The sequence below is a fragment of the Eucyclogobius newberryi genome, unplaced genomic scaffold (assembly GCF_026437365.1).
Source record: "Eucyclogobius newberryi isolate DKJ021-1_F unplaced genomic scaffold, fEucNew1.0.hap1 SCAF_9, whole genome shotgun sequence".
Classification (NCBI taxonomy): domain Eukaryota; kingdom Metazoa; phylum Chordata; class Actinopteri; order Gobiiformes; family Gobiidae; genus Eucyclogobius; species Eucyclogobius newberryi.
Window position 1 is genome coordinate 13601560 of NW_027316532.1, and position 13030 is coordinate 13614589.

Sequence of the window (13030 nt, forward strand, 5' to 3'; positions counted from 1 at the left end):
TGAACACACATCTTTGTATCGCAAAAGCTGCGATACATAAGCCCTTTTTTCTGACGAACGCATCGCATTTGAGAGAAATTGCGTAGCATTTTGCGATGCGATACCGCTTATTCTGAACCCGGTATTGACTTGACTTTGGGGTCAGTCCTGTTCATTCACCCCAAACGCTGCATCCTGAGCCGTGTGAGAGGCTTCAGTGCTGCCCAGTGACTGAGTGGTTAAGGCACAACACATATGCCAGGCTCCAAGTGCAGCCGGCCACAGTGTTTTGAGTTTGAATCCCGACTCCGACAATGTACTGTATGTTCCCCCTTCTCTTTCACCCCCATTTCACGCCTGAAAAAAGAAAACTAAATCTGCTTCAAGCTGAAACAGCCGTGTTTATATGCACGGCAGCGCTTCGTTTCCTGGTTCTATTCCCGGTGCTCTTCTCTCTCACCTGTGGCAAAGGGAAAAGTGCCGCACTGATAAGTTGATCCAATTTGCCTCATCAGTCAAATTTTGCAAACAGCACCTCTCCGGTTCCATTAATCCAAATATCGCCTCCAGAGCGAGGTTGAGCTCTGAGACAACCTGTTGTACTCTGGACTGCGCGTGTTCCCAAACGCTTTGCTCTCGAGCAAAACTTCTTTTACATCGAGCGATCTAGTGGCACTGTTAAAACAACTTTAGGTGTTCAAATCTTTATTGTGAATTATGTATCAAGATGGGAATTGTGGCTATTGATCAAATTATTGTCATGTCTGTGTCCTATTTATCATGAGTCAAGACGATCTTGCTGCATATGGGTCACAATGAACTATTCAGTGTATTTGAACTATTCTGTGTATTTTCTGATCATCTGTGGACTAGTCTAAACAATCTTAAAGCGGACGTCATAGCCAAGGTCAGGCCATTTTTATCCTAAAACACAGCTAAATCTTGTGAAGAGTCGAATCTCAGCTGCAAGACGAACAACATGCCGCTGTTTTGCCTGTTTTTCCCTCTTTTCATCAAATAAAGACTTTGAGAACGATCTTCGCCTCTCGCAGTCTGTATCGACTAAACTTCGACAGAATCGTGAGAACATATTAAAGGTTGAAATGGACGATTTTTTTGGCCCAAATCTGAGTATTATTTTCTCGTGGCGTGGACTGCCAATTAGTCCTGCCACGTATCAATCATAAAACGCACCTACCACTCACCTGCAGCCGCGTGTGGTTCGTCCCCATGTTTCCGCGTGTGTAAGCGCATTGATCTATCATAATATAGTTCCCTCAGTGTACGGGACAAAATGAAGACGGAGAAAGACAGTTCGAGATGGCTCATAAGAGACGGAAATCTACAGGAGACAGAGATGCGATGCAATCCGTCGCGTTGATAAACAAACGCACGTGTGTTGTATCAGTCCGCACGGGGGAGTGGCATGCGCACTTCCGCCTGCGTTCTCAAATCGCCGAAAAATTGTCCATTGCGCCTTTAATATTACTTCCCTAGTTTGTAAAGTTAATCCCTGGTCCTGTCGTTGCTCATGTCTCCTGATGTCCCTCCTCCCGTCTCCTGATGTCCCTCCTCCCGTCTCCTGATGTCCCTCCTTCCGTCTCCTGATGTCCCTCCTCCCGTCTCCTGATGTCCCTCCTCCCATCTCCTGATGTCCCTCCTTCCGTCTCCTGATGTCCCTCCTCCCGTCTCCCGATGTCCCTCCTCCCGTCTCCTGATGTCCCTCCTCCCCAGTGATGAGCCACTTGACTGGGCAGCGGCTCCACGCAAAGCCCCTGAGGATCACTCTGTCCAAACACTCCAGCGTCCAGCTGCCCAGAGAGGGCCACGAGGATCAGGGCCTGACCAAGGACTTCAGCACCTCACCACTGCACCGCTTCAAGAAGCCAGGCTCCAAGAACTACTCCAACATATTCCCCCCGTCTGCCACGCTGCACCTGTCCAACATACCGTGAGTACCACAACGCTGCACCTGTCCAACATACCGTGAGTACCACAACGCTGCACCTGTCCAACATACCGTGAGTACCACAACGCTGCACCTGTCCAACATACCGTGAGTACCACAACGCTGCACCTGTCCAACATACCGTGAGTACCACAACGCTGCACCTGTCCAACATACCGTGAGTACCACAACGCTGCACCTGTCCAACATACCGTGAGTACCACAACGCTGCACCTGTCCAACATACCGTGAGTACCACAACGCTGCACCTGTCCAACATACCGTGAGTACCACAACGCTGCACCTGTCCAACATACCGTGAGTACCACAACACTGCACCTGTCCAACATACCGTGAGTACCACAACGCTGAACCTGTCCAACATACAGTGAGTACCACAACGCTGAACCTGTCCAACATACCGTGAGTACCACAACGCTGAACCTGTCCAACATACCGTGAGTACCACAACGCTGCACCTGTCCAACATACAGTGAGTACCACAACGCTGCACCTGTCCAACATACCGTGAGTACCACAACGCTGCACCTGTCCAACATATCGTGAGTACCACAACACTGCACTTGTCCAACATACCGTGAGTACCGTGGAACTCAATAATAACAGTGTTGTTACTGATATAAATATACATTCCAAACATAAACCCAAACTCTGCTGACGTGAAATGGCCCCTCATGTTCTCACACAACTGATAATGAGGCTCCGTACTCTCTATGGGTCCAGGATGGACATCTGACCTTCTGGACCTCCTTGTTCCTAGCATTTGTCTCAGAGCCAATAACTTTCTGTGTGATGTAGGTCATGTGACCACCGGTTTGACCTGTAAGCCATAAGATGAAGGTGAATCCCTGGGCGGGGACCAGAGCAATGTAGGACAGACAGACATGTGGACCAGAGCAATGTAGGACAGACAGACATGTGAACCAGAGCAATGTAGGACAGACAGACATGTGGACCAGAGCAATGTAGGACAGACAGACATGTGGACCAGAGCAATGTAGGACAGACAGACAGACATGTGAACCAGAGCAATGTAGGACAGACAGACATGTGGACCAGAGCAATGTAGGACAGACATGTGGACACATCAGCTCCACACAACAAACCCTCTGATTGTACAACAGGATTAAACATTCACTTTTGAGAAAAGACAACTCTGTGGATTCATCTTATTTATTGATGATTGTCATAAGAACTTTCACTGCTCTGACTTTGAAGCTAAAGCTAAAGGGTTCATCTTGACATCTCTAAAGACAACTGAAGGACGGCTGAGATTGTGAAGAATCTGTGAGCCTCTGTGAGTGACTGAGTGAGTGACTCTGTGAGTGACTGAGTGAGTGACTGTGAGTGACTCTGAGTGACTGTGAGTGACTCTGTGAGTGACTGAGTGAGTGACTCTGTGAGTGACTGAGTGAGTGACTCTGTGAGTGACTGAGTGAGTGACTCTGTGAGTGACTGAGTGAGTGACTCTGAGTGACTGAATGAGTGACTCTGACTGACTCTGTGACTGACTCTGTGACTGACTCTGTGACCCTGTGAGTGACTCTGTGAGAGACTCTGCTTGTATTCCAGGCCTTCTGTGATGGAGGAGGAGCTGAAGAGGCTGTTCTCAGGCTCTGGAGCCATTGTCAAAGCCTTCAAGTTCTTCCAGTGAGTATTTTAAAAATGGTACATCTCAGCGCACCATCATCCGCACCATCATCCACACCATCACACCATCATCCGCACCATCATCCACCATCATCCGCACCGTCATCCGCACCGTCATCCGCACCGTCATCCGCACCGTCATCCGCACCGTCATCCGCACCGTCATCCGCACCGTCATCCGCACCGTCACCCGCACCGTCACCCACCGTCATCCACACCGTCATCCGCACCATCATCCGCACCATCATCCGCACCGTCATCCGCACCGTCATCCGCACCGTCATCCGCACCGTCATCCGCACCGTCATCCGCACCGTCATCCGCACCGTCATCCGCACCGTCATCCGCACCGTCATCCGCACCGTCATCCGCACTGTCATCCGCACCATCATCCGCACCGTCATCCGCACCGTCATCCGCACCGTCATCCGCACCGTCATCCGCACCGTCATCCGCACCGTCATCCGCACCGTCATCCGCACCGTCATCCGCACCGTCATCCGCACCGTCATCCGCACCGTCATCCGCACCGTCATCCGCACCGTCATCCGCACCGTAATCCGCACCGTCACCCGCACCGTCACCCGCACCGTCACCCGCACCGTCACCCGCACCATCACCCGCACCATCATCCGCACCATCATCCGCACCATCATCCGCACCATCATCCGCACCATCCACACCATCATCCACACCCTCATCCACACCATCATCCACAGTTGTTGGTCCTGGTGACCTTTGATTAAAAGTACTCCAGTAACGTACTTACTACTTAAAAATGCAAATGTTTATATTTTGTAGGAAGGACCACAAGATGGCTCTGATTCAGCTGGGCTCGGTGGAAGAGGCCATCGAATCAATGATTCAGCTTCACAACCACGACCTGGGAGAGAACCACCACCTCAGAGTGTCCTTCAGCAAGTCCCCCATCTGAGAGGGACGAGGGCGGGGCTAGAAGAGTGTTCATACTACAATCCATCACAATAGAACAGGAAACGGACAAACCAATCACGACACAGGAGGGACGACACTGAGAAAAGGAGCTGGACAGTCGATGAGAGTATTTATGCAAATGCAGCCACTTAGTGAACACCTTCAGACACGCCCACTGGAGACACGCCCACTGGAGGGGCTCTTCATGCTGTTGTCAGCAAAATGGCGAGGGGAGGGACCAATCAAAGCGCACAAAACCAAAACGGCGTGGACTTTAAACAAGACACTACTTTTGACCAATGATCATACAAAGACCACACAGATCGACCAATCAGGACTCCAAGAGGCCTCCGAGAGGACATGAGCGGCCGAGCCCACTACTCCACATTCCATCGCATGTTTGCATCAACAAGTCTGTGGAACTAGAGTTGTTTTTCTAATATATTTTAGTTTGTGTTCAAGAGATTTGGAAATACAAGATAAACTTGTACATTTGGATTAGCCTCAGATGTGTAAAAGTGACTTTGAGTTGTGTGTTTTGGAGTTTTGGGGTTTAGAGAGCAGAATCCTCGCTGTTACATGTAGCCACTCTTGCCTTGGCCTCGGGTCGTGACAGAGAAAAGAATGTGTGAGAAATGTACACGCGTCCAAATCTTACCATTTTGCTCCAATTTATCTGGAATCGTCAGAAATCAACAAGTAGTAGTTTATAGTCAAAAATAAAAAGACAACAAAAATAGCCAAATTAAGGTGTCGAAATGTGATCCTTGACATTTGCTAATTTATGGTAGGCTTTATTTAAGGTATATTACAATGTATATATGCTTAAGTACTGTTTATTACCATTACAATGATGTTTTGGTAATCAGTTTGTAGCAATTATTTGTTTGATAAATGAGTCTTTAGATTATGAAAGTGAATAGTTTAAATTGGAGCAAAGTGAGCTTGATGCTATTGTTGTGTGCACATTTGAACTGGCGCTGTGTGATGGTTCCCTGTGCCTTAGCCCTGAGTGTCGCCATGGTCGCCGTCGCCATGGTCGCCGGGGCAGGTTCACACACACTGTCCTGTCACTTTATTTAACCTGTGTTTGTTTTTGTGTAACGTCCACGCGACTGTTTTTAGGTGAACATGATCTGACTGTTTTATTGTGTAAAAGCTGCTTTTGTTTAAACTCTTTAAACAAGCTCTAAATGTGCATTTTCTCTCAAATATGAATTGTTTTTCAAATGTGAAGAGAATCTGAAAATATAAATGTCATATTCAGTCACAACATGTCGTGTCATGATTGATGGACACACTTCAGTTTGTCTTTCTGCAGAAATAAGGGTAATTTTAATATGAAATAGAAATATTGAAATATTAAATGACTCAAATTAGTCTCAAGACTGATTTGAGAAGTGCTGGCAGTTCACGCGATGTTCTCAGGAGCACGTGATGTTCTCCAGGGCACGTGATGTTCTCCAGGGCACGTGGTGTTCTCCAGGGCACGTGGTGTTCTCCTGCACACGCGGTGTTCTCCTGCACACGCGGTGTTCTCCAGGGCACGCGGTGTTCTCCAGGGCACGCGATGTGATGTTCTCCAGGGCACGCGATGTGATGTTCTCCAGGGCATGCGACATCGTGTTCTCCAGGGCAAGTGGTGTTCTCCAGGGCACGCGATGTTCTCCAGGGCATGTGGTGTTCTCCAGGGCACGTGGTGTTCTCCAGGGCACGTGGTGTTCTCCAGGGCACGTGGTGTTCTCCAGGGCACGTGGTGTTCTCCAGGGCACGTGGTGTTCTCCAGGGCACGTGGTGTTCTTCAGGGCACGTGATGTTCTCCAGGGCACGTGGTGTTAGGAGCGTGACCCGCTGCGTTCAGGGCCTGTAGAAGTGTGACCCCGCGCTGCGTTCAGGGCCTGTAGGAGCGTGACCTGCGCTGCGTTAAGGGCCTGAAGGAGTGTGACCCACTGCGTTCAGGGCCTGTAGGAGCGTGACCCGCGCTGCGTTCAGGGCCTGTAGGAGCGTGACCTGCGCTGCGTTCAGGGCCTGTAGGAGTGTGTTCCGCGCTGCGTTCAGGACCTGTAGGAGCGTGACCTGCGCTGCGTTCAGAGCCTGTAGGTGCGTGTTCCGCGCTGCGTTCAGGACCTGTAGGAGCGTGTTCCGCGCTGCGTTCAGGGCCTGTAGGAGCGTAACCCGCGCTGCGTTCGTGGCCTGTAGTAGCGTGACCCGCGCTGCGTTCGTGGCCTGTAGGAGAGTGACCCGCTGCGTTCAGGGCCTGTAGGAGCGTGTTCCGCACTGCGTTCAGGACCTGTAGGAGCGTGTTCCGCGCTGCGTTCAGGGCATGTAGGAGCGTGACCTGCGCTGCGTTCAGGGCCTGTAGGAGCGTGACCCGCGCTGCGTTCAGGGCCTGTATGAGCGTGACCCGCGCTGCGTTCGTGGCCTGTAGGAGCGTGACCCGCGCTGCGTTCAGGGCCTGTAGGAGCGTGACCCGCGCTGCGTTCAGGGCCTGTAGGAGCGTGACCCGCGCAGCGTTCAGGGCCTGTAGGAGCGTGACCCGCGCTGCGTTCGTGGCCTGTAGTAGCGTGACCCGCGCTGCGTTCGTGGCCTGTAGGAGCGTGACCCGCGCTGCGTTCAGGGCCTGTAGGAGCGTGACCCGCGCTGCGTTCAGGGCCTGTAGGAATGTGACCCGCGCTGCGTTCAGGGCCTGTAGGAATGTGACCCGGGCTGCGTTCAGGGCCTGTAGGAGCGTGACCCGCTGCCTTCGGGGCCTGTAGGAGGGTGACCCGCACTGCGCTCAGGGCCTGTAGGAGCGTGACCCACGCTGCGTTCAGGGCTTGTAGGAATGTGACCCGCGCTGCGTTCAGGGCCTGTAGGAGCGTGACCCGTGCTGCGTTCGGGGCCTGTATGAGCGTGACCCGCACTGCGGTCAGGGCCTGTAGGAGCATGACCCGCTGCGTTCAGGGCCTGTAGGAGCGTAACCCGCGCTGCGTTCGTGGCCTGTAGTAGCGTGACCTGCGCTGCGTTCGTGGCCTGTAGGAGCGTGATCCGCTGCGTTCAGGGCCTGTAGAAGTGTGACCCCGCGCTGCGTTCAGGGCCTGTAGGAGCGTGACCTGCGCTGCGTTAAGGGCCTGAAGGAGTGTGACCCACTGCGTTCAGGGCCTGTAGGAGCGTGACCCGCGCTGCGTTCAGGGCCTGTAGGAGCGTGACCCGCGCTGCGTTCAGGGCCTGTAGGAGCGTGACCTGCGCTGCGTTCAGGACCTGTAGGAATGTGACCCGCGCTGCGTTCAGGGCCTGTAGGAGCGTGACCCGCGCTGCATTCAGGGCCTGTAGGAGCGTGACCCTCTGCGTTCAGGGCCTGTAGGAGTGTGTTCCGCGCTGCGTTCAGGACCTGTAGGAGCGTGACCTGCGCTGCGTTCAGAGCCTGTAGGAGCGTGTTCCGCGCTGCGTTCAGGACCTGTAGGAGCGTGTTCCGCGCTGCGTTCAGGGCCTGTAGGAGCGTAACCCGCGCTGCGTTCGTGGCCTGTAGTAGCGTGACCCGCGCTGCGTTCGTGGCCTGTAGGAGAGTGACCCGCTGCGTTCAGGGCCTGTAGGAGCGTGTTCCGCACTGCGTTCAGGACCTGTAGGAGCGTGTTCCGCGCTGCGTTCAGGACCTGTAGGAGCGTGTTCCGCGCTGCGTTCAGGGCATGTAGGAGCGTGACCCGCGCTGCGTTCAGGGCCTGTAGGAGCGTGACCCGCGCTGCGTTCAGGGCCTGTAGGAGCGTGACCCGTGCTGCGTTCGTGGCCTGTAGGAGCGTGACCCGCGCTGCGTTCAGGGCCTGTAGGAGCGTGACCCGCGCTGCGTTCAGGGCCTGTAGGAGCGTGACCCGCGCTGCGTTCAGGGCCTTTAGCAGCGTGTTCCGCGCTGCGTTCGGGGCCTGTAGGAGCGTTACCCGCGCGGCATTCAGGGCCTGTAGGAGCGTGACCCGCTGCGTTCAGGGCCTGTAGAAGCGTGTTCCGCGCTGCGTTCAAGACCTGCAGGAGCGTGTTCCGCGCTGCGTTCAGGGCCTTTAGGAGCGTGACCCGCTGCGTTCAGGGCCTTTAGCAGCGTGTTCCGCGCTGCGTTCGGGACCTGTAGGAGCGTGTTCCGCGCTGCGTTCAGGACCTGCAGGAGCGTGACCCGCACTGCGCTCAGGGCCTGTAGGAGCGTGACCTGCGCTAGGCTCAGGGCCTGTAGGAGCGTAACCCGCGCTGCGTTTGTGGCCTGTAGTAGCGTGACCCGCGCTGCGTTCAGGGCCCGTAGGAGCGTTACCCACGCGGCATTCAGGGCCTGTAGGAGCGTGACCCGTGCTGCGTTCGGGGCCTGTATGAGCGTGACCCGCTGCGTTCAGGGCCTGTAGGAGCGTGACCCGCTGCGTTCAGGGCCTGTAGGAATGTGACCCGGGCTGCGTTCACGGTCTTTAGCAGCGTGTTCCGTGCTGCGTTCAGGGCCTGTAGGAGCGTGACCCGCTGCGTTCAGGGCCTGTAGGAGCGTAACCCGCGCTGTGTTCGTGGCCTGTAGGAGCGTGACCCGCGCTGCTTTCGTGTCCCGAACGCAGGGCCTGTAGGAGTGTGACCCGCTTCTTTCAAGGCCTGTAGGAGCGTGACCCGCGCTGCGTTCAGGGCCTGTAGGAATGTGACCCGGGCTGCGTTCAGGGCCTGTAGGAGTGTGACCCGCTGCGTTCACGGTCTTTAGCAGCGTGTTCCGGGCTGCGTTCAGGGCCTGTAGGAGCGTGACCCGCGCTGCGTTAGTGGCCTGTAGTAGCGTGACCCGCGCTGCGTTTGTGGCCTGTAGGAGCGTGACCCGCGCTGCGTTCAGGGCCTGTAGGAGCGTGACCCGCGCTGCGTTCAGGGCCTGTAGGAGCGTGACCCGCGCTGCGTTCAGGGCCTGTAGGAGCGTAACCCGCTGCCTTCGGGGCCTGTAGGAGGGTGACCCGCGCTGCGCTCAGGTTCTGTAGGAGCGTGACCCACGCTGCGTTCAGGGCTTGTAGGAATGTGACCCGCGCTGCGTTCAGGGCCTGTAGAAGCGTGACCCGTGCTGCGTTCGGGGCCTGTATGAGCGTGACCCGCTGCGTTCAGGGCCTGTAGGAGCGTGACCCGCTGCGTTCAGGGCCTGTAGGAATGTGACCCGGGCTGCGTTCAGGGCCTGTAGGAGCGTGACCCGCTGCCTTCGGGGCCTGTAGAAGTGTGACCCCGCGCTGCGTTCAGGGCCTGTAGGAGCGTGACCTGCGCTGCGTTAAGGGCCTGAAGGAGTGTGACCCACTGCGTTCAGGGCCTGTAGGAGCGTGACCCGCGCTGCGTTCAGGGCCTGTAGGAGCGTGACCCGCGCTGCGTTCAGGGCCTGTAGGAGCGTGACCTGCGCTGCGTTCAGGACCTGTAGGAATGTGACCCGCGCTGCGTTCAGGGCCTGTAGGAGCGTGACCCGCGCTGCATTCAGGGCCTGTAGGAGCGTAACCCGCTGCGTTCAGGGCCTGTAGGAGTGTGTTCCGCGCTGCGTTAAGGACCTGTAGGAGCGTGACCTGCGCTGCGTTCAGAGCCTGTAGGTGCGTGTTCCGCGCTGCGTTCAGGACCTGTAGGAGCGTGTTCCGCGCTGCGTTCAGGGCCTGTAGGAGCGTAACCCGCGCTGCGTTCGTGGCCTGTAGTAGCGTGACCCGCGCTGCGTTCGTGGCCTGTAGGAGAGTGACCCGCTGCGTTCAGGGCCTGTAGGAGCGTGTTCCGCACTGCGTTCAGGACCTGTAGGAGCGTGTTCCGCGCTGCGTTCAGGGCATGTAGGAGCGTGACCTGCGCTGCGTTCAGGGCCTGTAGGAGCGTGACCCGCGCTGCGTTCAGGGCCTGTATGAGCGTGACCCGCGCTGCGTTCGTGGCCTGTAGGAGCGTGACCCGCGCTGCGTTCAGGGCCTGTAGGAGCGTGACCCGCGCTGCGTTCAGGGCCTGTAGGAGCGTGACCCGCGCAGCGTTCAGGGCCTGTAGGAGCGTGACCCGCGCTGCGTTCGTGGCCTGTAGTAGCGTGACCCGCGCTGCGTTCGTGGCCTGTAGGAGCGTGACCCGCGCTGCGTTCAGGGCCTGTAGGAGCGTGACCCGCGCTGCGTTCAGGGCCTGTAGGAATGTGACCCGCGCTGCGTTCAGGGCCTGTAGGAATGTGACCCGGGCTGCGTTCAGGGCCTGTAGGAGCGTGACCCGCTGCCTTCGGGGCCTGTAGGAGGGTGACCCGCACTGCGCTCAGGGCCTGTAGGAGCGTGACCCACGCTGCGTTCAGGGCTTGTAGGAATGTGACCCGCGCTGCGTTCAGGGCCTGTAGGAGCGTGACCCGTGCTGCGTTCGGGGCCTGTATGAGCGTGACCCGCACTGCGGTCAGGGCCTGTAGGAGCATGACCCGCTGCGTTCAGGGCCTGTAGGAGCGTAACCCGCGCTGCGTTCGTGGCCTGTAGTAGCGTGACCTGCGCTGCGTTCGTGGCCTGTAGGAGCGTGATCCGCTGCGTTCAGGGCCTGTAGAAGTGTGACCCCGCGCTGCGTTCAGGGCCTGTAGGAGCGTGACCTGCGCTGCGTTAAGGGCCTGAAGGAGTGTGACCCACTGCGTTCAGGGCCTGTAGGAGCGTGACCCGCGCTGCGTTCAGGGCCTGTAGGAGCGTGACCCGCGCTGCGTTCAGGGCCTGTAGGAGCGTGACCTGCGCTGCGTTCAGGACCTGTAGGAATGTGACCCGCGCTGCGTTCAGGGCCTGTAGGAGCGTGACCCGCGCTGCATTCAGGGCCTGTAGGAGCGTGACCCTCTGCGTTCAGGGCCTGCAGGAGCGTGTTCCGCGCTGCGTTCAGGGCCTTTAGGAGCGTGACCCGCTGCGTTCAGGGCCTTTAACAGCGTGTTCCGCGCTGCGTTCGGGACCTGTAGGAGCGTGTTCCGCGCTGCGTTCAGGACCTGCAGGAGCGTGACCCGCACTGCGCTCAGGGCCTGTAGGAGCGTGACCTGCGCTAGGCTCAGGGCCTGTAGGAGCGTAACCCGCGCTGCGTTTGTGGCCTGTAGTAGCGTGACCCGCGCTGCGTTCAGGGCCCGTAGGAGCGTTACCCACGCGGCATTCAGGGCCTGTAGGAGCGTGACCCGTGCTGCGTTCGGGGCCTGTATGAGCGTGACCCGCTGCGTTCAGGGCCTGTAGGAGCGTGACCCGCTGCGGTCAGGGCCTGTAGGAATGTGACCCGGGCTGCGTTCACGGTCTTTAGCAGCGTGTTCCGCGCTGCGTTCAGGGCCTGTAGGAGCGTGACCCGCTGCGTTCAGGGCCTGTAGGAGCGTAACCCGCGCTGTGTTCGTGGCCTGTAGGAGCGTGACCCGCGCTGCTTTCGGGTCCCGAACGCAGGGCCTGTAGGAGTGTGACCCGCTTCTTTCAAGGCCTGTAGGAGCGTGACCCGCGCTGCGTTCAGGGCCTGTAGGAATGTGACCCGGGCTGCGTTCAGGGCCTGTAGGAGTGTGACCCGCTGCGTTCACGGTCTTTAGCAGCGTGTTCCGGGCTGCGTTCAGGGCCTGTAGGAGCGTGTTCCGCGCTGCGTTCGTGGCCTGTAGGAGCGTGACCCGCGCTGCGTTCAGGGCCTGTAGGAGCGTGACCCGCGCTGCGTTCAGGGCCTGTAGGAATGTGACCCGCGCTGCGTTCAGGGCCTGTAGGAATGTGACCCGGGCTGCGTTCAGGGCCTGTAGGAGCGTGACCCGCTGCCTTCGGGGCCTGTAGGAGGGTGACCCGCACTGCGCTCAGGGCCTGTAGGAGCGTGACCCACGCTGCGTTCAGGGCTTGTAGGAATGTGACCCGCGCTGCGTTCAGGGCCTGTAGGAGCGTGACCCGTGCTGCGTTCGGGGCCTGTATGAGCGTGACCCGCACTGCGGTCAGGGCCTGTAGGAGCATGACCCACTGCGTTCAGGGCCTGTAGGAGCGTAACCCGCGCTGCGTTCGTGGCCTGTAGTAGCGTGACCTGCGCTGCGTTCGTGGCCTGTAGGAGCGTGATCCGCTGCGTTCAGGGCCTGTAGAAGTGTGACCCCGCGCTGCGTTCAGGGCCTGTAGGAGCGTGACCTGCGCTGCGTTAAGGGCCTGAAGGAGTGTGACCCACTGCGTTCAGGGCCTGTAGGAGCGTGACCCGCGCTGCGTTCAGGGCCTGTAGGAGCGTGACCCGCGCTGCGTTCAGGGCCTGTAGGAGCGTGACCTGCGCTGCGTTCAGGACCTGTAGGAATGTGACCCGCGCTGCGTTCAGGGCCTGTAGGAGCGTGACCCGCGCTGCATTCAGGGCCTGTAGGAGCGTGACCCTCTGCGTTCAGGGCCTGTAGGAGTGTGTTCCGCGCTGCGTTCAGGACCTGTAGGAGCGTGACCTGCGCTGCGTTCAGAGCCTGTAGGAGCGTGTTCCGCGCTGCGTTCAGGACCTGTAGGAGCGTGTTCCGCGCTGCGTTCAGGGCCTGTAGGAGCGTAACCCGCGCTGCGTTCGTGGCCTGTAGTAGCGTGACCCGCGCTGCGTTCGTGGCCTGTAGGAGAGTGA

General features: G+C 57.6%; 1 protein-coding gene across 1 annotated transcript in view; it reads left to right on the forward strand.

The window, feature by feature from the left end:
- Window positions 1-5692, forward strand: part of LOC140354017 (polypyrimidine tract-binding protein 1-like) — a 36386-nt gene extending 30694 nt beyond the window's left edge. Inside the window, exons 11-13 of the mRNA XM_072438832.1 lie at window positions 1714-1930; window positions 3521-3598; window positions 4400-5692. Of these exons, the coding sequence (XP_072294933.1) occupies window positions 1714-1930; window positions 3521-3598; window positions 4400-4532 (428 nt within the window). The 3' untranslated portion in view covers window positions 4533-5692. The remainder of the gene's footprint in view (window positions 1-1713; window positions 1931-3520; window positions 3599-4399) is intronic.
- Window positions 5693-13030: the final 7338 nt, after the last annotated feature.